The 10,452-nt window shown below is 54.9% G+C and overlaps 1 protein-coding gene across 2 annotated transcripts; it reads right to left on the bottom strand.

Moving 5' to 3' along the window:
* Window positions 1–990: 990 nt before the first annotated feature.
* TGIF1 (TGFB induced factor homeobox 1) lies at window positions 991–10,024 on the bottom strand. Of its 2 annotated transcripts, none has more exons than XM_075532619.1 (3): window positions 9,895–10,024; window positions 2,861–3,087; window positions 991–2,058 (listed from the first exon to the last, which is right to left on the bottom strand). In XM_075532619.1, exons 2-3 carry the CDS (start codon window positions 3,041–3,043, stop codon window positions 1,483–1,485), a joined length of 759 nt encoding a protein of 252 aa, XP_075388734.1. In that variant the 5' UTR covers window positions 3,044–3,087; window positions 9,895–10,024; the 3' UTR covers window positions 991–1,482. The 2 variants fall into 2 exon arrangements, with proteins under 2 accessions (XP_075388734.1, XP_075388733.1); XM_075532618.1 differs by lacking the exon at window positions 9,895–10,024 and adding an exon at window positions 7,875–8,214.
* Window positions 10,025–10,452: the final 428 nt, after the last annotated feature.

Here is a 10,452-nt window from a genome sequence, read left to right as displayed (position 1 = left end):
TGCCTCACAGCACCAGCAAGAATCCTTAGTGCCTCTCATTTTTGTCATTTTTTCCTTTGGGGTTTGTATTTATTTCTGAGCCTTTTTTCAAGTCGGGTCCATTCATGGCTGCAGCTCTCAGAAACCAGAGATCAATGTTCCTCTCATGTATTTTGCCTTACATCTTGTGGTTGTCAGGTTTTTTTTACTTTCACTTACAAAACAATGAAGTTAAGCCCTTTCTGTAGTAGGAACTTTCTAAACAGGGTTCCAGAAACCTTCCTACCTGTAAACACCGAAGCTCGATTTCCAGAAACACACCAATCACAGCTGAGGCAGGGGTGGAAGAGGACTAACAAAGAAACCTCACACCAAGCACAGCTACAAAGACTGGTCTTGTGACATGGAACAAGCTTCTCAACCCCAGTTCCCACCTACACATCCTGGTATTAGAAACACTTTTTGTCCCAACAACTCCACTGGCGTACAGCACTGTTTCTTTTCTTTCTGCAAACTGGAACCTTGGAAAACCTGTACCTAATTAACAGGCCCACCATAAACAGCACTCCACTGATTGATTACTTTGGAACTTCAGGAAATACTTTAAGGTGTTCTCCAAAGCGACTCGTGGATAATTTAATCAACATTCCAGCGCACAGGAGCCAAGGCCATCTTATAAGCAACAAAGAAGCAGTGCGGAAAGATTTGGGGGTTGGTGTTTACTTCAAGACCTCCTATATTGGCTATAATTTAAAAGGTGCAGATCACAAAAAAAACAAACAAACCTGATACAACGATGCAGTTTTAAGATTGAAGGGCCTCCTAAGCCTCATGTCGAGTCAATATCACACATCCTGTTTATATAGACCGGCTTACTGTCCACAGTTCTTCAAAGGGATGGTGACAACCCCCAACTCACACTCACCCTACCCAACTTCCTGTGAAGTGCTGGATGCCTACTTTGTTGTTAAAAAAGCACCTCCCCGCTCAAGAAAATAGTCTACATTACAGTAATTTTTAAAGAAAATATGTTTATTATGTCATGAAAAAAGAAGCATCATCAAATCAGCTAGATTCATACTTGTTTGGGGGGAAAATAGAAAATTTATTAATTAGTATGTGGGCATCCTGTTCCACATCGGAATGAGAAGATGTGATAAGTTCTCTAAGTATTGCACAATCTGAAGACACCAACACACACGCACACACACAAAGGAAAGGGAGAGAAGGGAAAAAAAAAAATCACATAATCTTGGGAACCATCTCACATTATGAATAATCTACCAAGAAACAATGAAAAAGAAAACCCTTTGTTTCTACAGTAGTTTTGAGTTTGTAGTTCTTGGAATGACTGTATCCCATTGAAGACATCTGAGTAACAGGAAGCTTCACTTAGCAATCCCATGTGCAAATATTAATAAAAAAATATATAAAATAATGCAGTTCGTCTCGCCATCATCCCGGCAATCATGACCCTTTTGACAAGTGTTCTGCTTGGAAAGGTTAGGCCATCAGTTTTGCCTGGAGCTCCATCTCCGCAGCCCGTTTGAGGGCCACGTCCACCAGGAGCTGAAAGCCACTGAAATCCTGGTTGAGGTCCGGTGGGGTTGGGGGGGGAGTGTTGAAAAGACCACTTTGCGTGTTCGTCCTTGGTCCTGATTGGCAGCTGTCCTCTGGGTACATGAGCGAGGGGTCTGTGAAGTTGCCGGCTGCCATCTGCTGTAGATCTGTGTTTTGTCCCACACCTACTGGCTGGCAGAGCGAGAAAGACACATCTTTCGACGCAGTCACCGTGGTATGGCAGATCACTGATGGCCGAGCCAAAATGGATCCCGGGGATGGTGGCTTAGGAGAAAGTGGCCTCCCGATGGTGGGGCTTGGTCCGGCTGTGCAGGAATGAAACACACTCTCCTCCAAAGCTGGCATGTAGTTCTTGATGCCCATTACGGACTCCACCGAGTTAGCGTCAGAAATCTTGGCCCCACGGCGAGAAATTGTGAACTGATTGGGGTCTTTGCCATCCTTTCTCAGCATGTCGGGGAGGAGCCTGCGCCGGGCGTTGATGAACCAGTTACAGACCTGAAACCATATGGGTATGCTTTAACACTGGTATGCTTTAACAAACACTGTGTTCATTCACTCGGCTAACACTTTCTGAGAACCGAGGGGGCGCCTCACTGACCTCTCTCTTTGTATTACAGAAGGCATGGAAAGGCCTATCTGAGCTCACCAAGCTACTTTAAGGCATTTGATCCCAGCCAAGAGAAGAGAGAGCTGTTTCCTGTCATGAACCTCCCCCTCTTCTCATACAACCCCCCCCCTTTGTCTCATCATCTTTACAAGAGGGTGAAAAAACCCCATTAATTCTCCGATGTCAGATAATTATTTTAGGGAGAGGTTTTACCTTTTAACTTCTTCCAAATAAACCCATCGTCTACTACCCCCAGCAGTCAGGTTAATCAACTACAGGAAAGCCTTTCCTGTATGAAAGGGCCAGCTCCTACCGGTTACTGAGTTTCCCCCAGCTCACATGACTGTGTCAACAGACAGAACATGATTACCTCACTGAGGTCTGGCCTTGTTTAAATATCAAACCAGTTTCCTGGGTGAGGCTAAGGTTTACTCTTTCTTATGTTTGCTGCATAAAGGTAGGCTCTTTTAGCTGCTAAAGGAAATGCTATTTGACAGATGACTGTCAAGTGTTTCTTTAAGTAGCTGTATTGTTTAATTATTAGCTTTTAGCAATGATCCTGTTTACAATAAACTATACCTGCCTTTTGTTGCTGTCGACTGGGAGAGGAGCTGAGGGGGTTTGACATACAGAAGTGCTGTAAATGTCTTTGAAAAGAAAAACCACACAAGCTGGTCTGGTGCTCCTTACCTGTAGTGTTGATAGGTGTGTTTGTTGGGATAGTAATGCTTTTTCTTGCTCTGAGGGATAAGCATTGTATCTGTGTTCATACAGCCAGTCCCGGAGAATCTGGACAGATTCCTTGGGCAAGTTGCCTCTTCGCCTCCTCTTGCCTGAGCCGGCGGAAGAGGAGAGGTCCAGGGGAATGTCCATGCTGTCATCATCCTCCGTCTCACTGCCAGAAACCACCACAACACCTAGGAAAGGACAAAGGCCAAATGTCAAGGGCTCTGTCAGCACAGCACCTCCTGCAAGCACTCTGTGGACCACTCGGTAGACCCTTTCTGTAACTATTAGAAGCTAGGCAGAGGACGCATGGGTTTCCTTCCTGAAGTACGGGTGAAGTTTGACTAACAGCACAGAACAGAACCACCTGTCAGAAGCCTGGTCTTACTCAACTCTCTATAGGATTGAAAAGCACCTCCTGCATTCCTTAGGAATGCCCAGAAAAGTCTTTCATCCAATCCAACAGAATAAACTGCCCCCAAAAGTGAACAGAACTTGCCACATGTGAAAAAGGAACAGGGTAAGGTCACTGTCCGCTAGGAAAAGCCTTGAGTACCCTAATTTAGATGCGATCCTTCCTCCTCCTCCCACTGCAGTTCTGAAATACAAGGAAACCATTTTACATTTCCCCCGCCCTCAACACACAGAATTGAAAACTTGGCTCAGTACTCATGATAAAATACATGTTAAAATTGGTTTTGTGCTAATTTCTGGGTCCTTTCCTAATCATTAGTCTACAATTGGTCAAAACTAGAAATCTGGAAGGGATCATAATGATCAACGTCTAATTGCCTCCCCCACAGAAACATGGGTGAAGGAAGACATGACAACAATAATAATTTGAAAGTTATCAAGGGGTGATGAGGGTGGCAGGGAGGGAAAAGTGGGCTCAAAGTAAATGTTTAGAACAGCGGTTCTCAACCTGTAGGTCGTGACCCATTTTGGGGGGTGTCAAATGACACTTTCACAGGGGTCACATTAGACTTACATTATGATTCATAACAGTAGCAAAATGACCGTGATGAAGTAGCAATGAAAATAATTTTATGGTTGGGGGTCACCACAACTGTCTTAATGGCAACCTATGTACAAATATGCTTGAAACTGATGTATGCATGTTATAAAAGCTGTAAGCACCCAGTAAAATGAGTTTAAAAGATCATGTAAAACAAAAATTTTGCATGAAAGTTTAGCTGTCAACTTAGTGTGAACCTATCAATAAGCAGGACTCAGTCTTAAGTTGTTACAGGACAAAGAAAAGTGGTGTAAAACCCCTGAAGTTGACACTCTTGGGCTTTCAGTCAGTCCTTCCATCCTAATGTACACCGAAAGGGTTGCGGTGACTCGGAGACAACTTGATGGCAGCAAATTGTGAGTTTGATACCAAACCACACCCATCACATCAAGGTCAACTCACAGTGACCCCGTGAAGGGGTCCCAAAATGGGTTCCCTTGAAACCTTGCGGGGAACAGCCTGATGGCCTAATCCACAGTTCCACCTGGCCCTCTCTACTATAGAGAAGACTTAGGTCGCAGATCAAATTCACCTAGGCTCTTAAAAGACAGGCAGCTAAGGCTCATTGTGAACTTTTAAAAATTTAAATAACAAATGGTGTTAAACCTTTCACATCTCAAAACTATGGTAAAGCAATTTTGAATGTCTAAAGAAATATAGTCTTTTTTAAGGGTAATCTAGAATTTAAACTCTATAAATGAATGACAAACTATTGCACATTCGAACATTTCCATATTAAGGAAATGAATTAAAATAACAAAATTAAAGATATTTTCTCAGCTTCACTTTTTGCTAAGAAACTTCTAAAACTGACCCGTCTACGGCATTTTTCAGAAGAAACACTTTCAACGACCCTTCTACAGCATGTTAACACAATGAAATTGAAAAGATTTACTTCTCCAAAGATTAGTTGATGGCTCAGGGGTTAATTGGCTCAGACTTTACTTGGTAAGTGTAGTTCTAGTTCTGGACTGCAGGGGGCAGAAGTTGCCGGAGGAAGTGCCCACCGGAGGCAGAACTTTTCCCGAAGACAAAGTAATGCAAGTTCTAACAAAAGAGAGTGATCTTGCAAATTCGCTTTAGCCCCAGGCTTAAACTACAGCTGTAATAAAGCAAACCAGGAACCCAAGTTTAACCACCACGTTTTTTGAAGTTTTCCTTCACAAAGGATTGACTTAACTGTTAAAACAACAGAAGTAGTGATCCTTCAACCGTAAGTTTTTAAAAGGCGCATTTCAAACTGAAACTGCTTTCACAGTTGAGAAACTGGGCACTTTTCAAACACCACACTAAAATGTAGTTGAAGAATTATTAGTAAAAAGCCTTCAGATTGCAAATGAATTCCTTTTGCTTTTCCAATTAATGAAACCCAACTTATAAAGGTACCACGTAATTGAATAACGAAAGAAAAATTGAATAAAGCAATTTGCTTAAGCTCTCACAGGTCTGAAAAGGAGACATTCCTCCCAAGGTTATTATTACCCCCCTTTTATCTTCACCATGAAAACGCGTGAAAACTTGCTCATGGGACAGTGGAGTCCCAAACTCTATGTTGGTAATAAGAGCTGGAAACAAACAAAACACACAAAAACTGAATGCTGCCCTTTGATCTGCTCTCTTGGTTGGCCATGAAGCTTGATCTCTCTGAATAGGTGAGTGACACGGGACACAAAAGCAGGCTTCAGTTAAGCAACACCAAACTCCAGCGTGACTTTCCTCTGTCCTCAGTTCATTTAAATAAATGAATGCCAGGCCACTGAACCCCTAACAAATACCTCCACTGTGTGCACAGAGCTGAAGCAGTAACAGGAAGTTCAGACTCGGTTCTCGGCTGTGCCGGCCGAGCCTTCACTTCAGCAAAACCACGTTCGCTTCTGTCAGGGCTGTTTTCATTAAAACTCCCCCTTACCGAGGGTGGCTCCACTTAGAAAAACAGAAAAATTTTCCTCGTTAGTCATTTCCTATTGTAAGAGCTTTTGAAAAGTTTCCCGGTTGCGACTTGTTTCCAAACTTCGTGGATTGCTTACATGTTTAAAAACGGGGCGGGGGCGGGCTGGCTTTCCACTGCAGCCACAGGCAGGGGGATGTTAGGCCGACGCGCGCACGGATCCCGCCGCCGCCCGGGAGCGAGCTGGGGGCTTCCCCAGTCGCACGAAACAGAAACTACAGAGGGATCTGCACAAGGAAGAGTTTAAGTCAGACCCCAGGCACTGGACCGAAGGTGTCCGCGGGGGCGGCGAGGGGGTCGCTCAAGCCGGAGTTCCACCTTCCCCTGCAGGGCCCGCGAGCAGCCACCCGGGCGCTCTGCCGGGGAGAAGGAGGCGCTTTTCCTACCGGGGGTCCCACAAGTTTCTCCCATGCTGGCCTCCGCCGGCCGGTCGGTGGAGCCTTTGTTTTCCAATCAAAGTCACAAGATTTTCACCGACTTTCAAAAACAATCAGACCACCCCACCGGGCGGCCGGGCGGGCAGGGTCTCTCGCGGAGCCCACGAAGGGACTCCCCTCCCCCTCCAAGGGACTTCACGGGGCGGGGGCGGGGCCCAGCGCGGGGGAAGCCGAGGGCTCGCTTTTGTTCTGGAGGTCCCCGGCCTGCGCCCAGCGTCCGCCCCCCGGGAGGGCCCGGGGACCCGCTCCACGTCAGCCTTCCCGCGTGTCCGTGACTCGGCTCCGGCCCGTCCCCGCGGGCGCCCCACAGCCCCGGACCGGCGCGGGGGGGGCGCAGAGGCGGGTTCCGGGCCCCCGAGAGCCCCTCCTCACAAAGGCGAGTCGGGAGTCCCGTCCCTCCCCGGGGAGTCAAGCGAACTCCCCGCGTCCTGGGTCTTGGGGGGGGCGGCGCGGGAGCCCCCGCTCCCACGACCCGGGCCCGGTCAACTGCCACCTGTTGTCACAAGGCTTTCACACCGCCGAGCGGACCCCCCCCCTCCCGCCGCCCCCCAGGTATAAACGTAGCCGAAGCCCCCCCCCCGCACGTGTCCCCGCCGCACCGTGCAGCGGGCTTCTGGAAGCGGGACTGAAAGAATGCGGAGACGCGGAGCTTCACGAACTCCAGCCAGCCACTGGGCATGCGCGCTGGGGCCCCGACCCGGGCCCGGGGGTTCCGAACCGTCCACGCGAGTCGCAGCCCGAGAGCCGAGCCGGCCCGGCCCGCGACGGGGCACCCCGGGCACCTCCCCGCCCGGGGGCGCGTTCTCTGGCCCTCCCGCGGGCTGGCTGGGTCTCGGTTGCTTTAAACCAGCCTGACGCAAAGTTTCACTTGCAAAGCTTCCAGCACGCTTCGGGGAAACAATGACAGTCGCTTTCGGTCCAGAAAAACCTCGCCTGTCCGTCCCACTCGAGCACGTTTTAATCGCACGCCGCTTCCAGACGCTCGCCCAAGTCCCGACTCCTCATCTTGCCCCAAGGAGGAAACTTTTAAAGACAAGCCTTTTCCTGTCTTTCTCTTTAAAGTCGACGTTCCCAAAACTGTTTACACCTGAGCGCCCTTTGGGGTCCGCAAGGCCAGCGGCTCCGCGACAAAGCAGTGCCCCGCATTCCTAAAGCAGAGGGCGTGGGAGCCCAGCGCCCAGACAAAGCCTCGGCGGCTCCCGACTCTCGGGGCCCCGGGCCCCGACGGGCGCCCCGCCAGGAGGCAGCGCGGCTCCGCGCCCCCCGCCCTGCGCAGCCTGCGCGGAGGCGACCGTGAAAGTGGCGGCGGCACCAGCAGGACGGGAGCGTGTGCGTGGACGCGGGCCAGCGGCGTGCAGCGCCCGCTCTTCGACCACTGCCCCCGCCGCAGCTCGGGGGGGACAGCGTCCACGGCAGCCCCACGCCGGGCGCCCACGGGACGGCCGCTCGCCCGGGGCGCCGGCAGGCAAAGTCCGAAAACGCACTTTGCCGTCCCCCGGGCCGGGCCCTCCGACGGCACGTCCCGGGAGGCGGTCGCGCCCGAACGGCACGGCGCGCGGGGCAGCGGGGCAGGCTCACCTCGCTTTCCCTTCATGCTGGCTTTCCACTGCCCGCGGGAGGCAAGGCCGGGGGCCACGGGCGCCGGGAGGACGGCGCCGGCGGGGTCCTCCCGCTCCGCCGACTCGCCGGGAACTTCCCGGCGGGGCTCCAGCCGTTACGACGAAGCCCGCGCTCGGGTCGCCGGCGCCTGGTCCCGGGATGGAATTCCTCCGGCGCTCGGGGCTCCTCCGGCCGGGATCTCCTGGCCGCCGGCCGGACCGCTCGCTGCCCAGCCTGGCGGGCTCCTTTGTTCCCGGCTCCTGCGCGGCGCACCTCGGCGCTGTCAGAGTGCGCGGCGCGGAGGGAAGGTACAGGAGGGCCTGCCTCCGCCCCCCGCCGCCGCCCGCCCCGTCCCCCGCCCGCCCGCTGCCCGCCCCTCCCCCGCCACCTTCCAGCGCCAGCGCCAGGGACCCGAGCCCGGAGCCGCGCGCGCCGGGCCGCTGTCACCCGTCACCGGCGGGGGCGGCGCGGGGGTGGGGACCGACACACTCCATCCTTCCTGCCCGCCCGCCCGCCGCGCGCACTCTCGCGGCCCCGGGCCTGCTCCGCGGGGCTCGGCTTCCCGGCCGGCCGCGGGCGCGTCCCGATTCCCGACGCGGAGTCGCCCAGCCCCTCCTCCACCCCGGGGAGCCCCAACGGCCGCTCCAGCGGTTGACAGCTGCCCCGGGCCACGCGGTCCCGGCGGCGGCCGCCGCGTGTGCGAGGGGCGGGGCGCCACAGGGAAAGTGTCGCGGACTAGAACCAACTTTGTTCAGCGGGAGCGGCGGCCGGGGCCGCGCGCGGGCCTCGGCGCACCCTCCGCGGGGACTTCGGGGGACGCGGCGCAGCACCGCCCGCGGCCCCAGCTGCGAGTTCCGGGCTGGATCGCAGGGCAGTTTCGAAATCGAGCCGGGCGCAGACAGACGCTTGTCATGCTCACATGCCCGTCTCCCCGCGGTGACTCCGGGCCGACACCCCCTCCCCCTCCGGCCTGGGGGGGCAGCTGCCGCCTCGGTGGGAGAGGCCACGACACGCTGCTCTCCCGCCGCGGCGGACGGGCCCTCCTTTTGGACCCGGGACCTCCCCGCCGTGTTTCCAACAGAACCAGCCGGGACGTGCGCGCACGTTCCCGAGCGCTGTTTGGGTTGACAGTTAGGAGGGCCCGTCCGGGGTTCAGGGGTGAGCGGACCCTGGCGGCAAAGACACGGGGGCTGCGGGGGGCCCCGCCCCGCGGGCTGGTGCGCCCTTGTTTGGAAGCCCACGACCTGTCACACGCCGCGGCTAGGCCTTCCCTAAGCCTCCCCCCAAACCCCAAACGCAAATCAGGTCGCGCCGACGTCAGCGCCGGGCCGTGAGCTGCTTGTTTGGGAGCGTCCTCCGCCGGGGCGGCCCGTGCAAGCACGGCGGACGCTGGAAAGGGCGGGCTTGGCTCTGGACTCGTTTGAGGGGTCACTCTGGAAATTGGGGCCGCCTGCCCACCGCGCGCGCGCACACACGTGCGCACAGGCTCGGGGGTCTCCAGTTCCAGGACCCGAAATGAACGAGCGCGGAGGAAAGCGCCCCTTGAAGGCGGCTTGGGGCCGACCTGGGGGCGCAGCAGCCCCGGGCGCGGGGCGCGTGTTCGGGGAGCCGGAAGCGGGCGGGGGGGCGGGGGCCGGGCCGCCCGTTAGCGGCCGCTGCGGCCCTTTCGAAGGGCCGTTTGGGGGCAGGGATTGGCGGCCGCGCGCCGGCGGGAGGAGGAGCCCGGCGGCGGGGCGGCGTCTGGGGCCCGGCGGTTGCTCGGGAGACGCTTTGTTTGCGAACTTCGAAAGCTGCTCGGGCGGTTCGGGCGTGGAGCCGCCCAACTCGCCGCCGGCGGCCCGGCCCGGCCCGGCCCGCCCCGCCGCCGGCACCGCTTCCTCCTCCCGCGGTGGCTCTCAGTAGGCACACACGGATAACCTGCAGCTGAGTGAGCTTGGCGAATTACGACGATTCCCGGGAAAGCGAGGTGAAAACCCAGCGGTGCAACGAGCTTACTCACCGCTTGAAAGCAAACTTGACCGGGAAAGGGGGAGCGTCGGGGAGAACCAGGGGCCTCTTTAAGTCTGCGAGGGCGGAAAGGCGCGCTTTAAACTCGCTTTAGCTATCAGTCCAGTTCGATCCGGCCAAAGCACACCTTTCGCTCGAACAAATCCGGAAGAAACTGGTGAGCGACTTCAAACCGGAACACAACAGCACAATTCTGAATTGGAGCGAAAGCCCTTTGTACGTCCTCTCCCCCCTCCCCGCCCCCCGACGCTTCTAACCCTCCCACCTCCCAAAGCCAAACTCACTGCCGTCCAGCCTGACTGACTCATAGCGACCCTACCGGACCGGGCAGAGCTGCCCCTGTGTGTACCCGAAAGCCTTACCTTCTTGCCCACCCTCCTAAATCTGGTCCTAAACTTGGCTGGGGTTGGGGGTTGTTGGTGCATTGTGGGGAGAAAGTGCCTGAGATCTGGGCAACACTGAAAAGAAAAACACGCCCCCCACCAAGTTTGAATTATATAGCAATTGCTGAGGATATGTTTATTATTTATTTCCTGCGCTGAAGTTTCAC

This window comes from Tenrec ecaudatus, chromosome 15, assembly GCF_050624435.1.
Source record: "Tenrec ecaudatus isolate mTenEca1 chromosome 15, mTenEca1.hap1, whole genome shotgun sequence".
Classification (NCBI taxonomy): domain Eukaryota; kingdom Metazoa; phylum Chordata; class Mammalia; order Afrosoricida; family Tenrecidae; genus Tenrec; species Tenrec ecaudatus.
The sequence above is the reverse complement of the archived record's forward strand: the minus strand, read 5'-3'. Positions and strand labels throughout refer to the sequence as shown.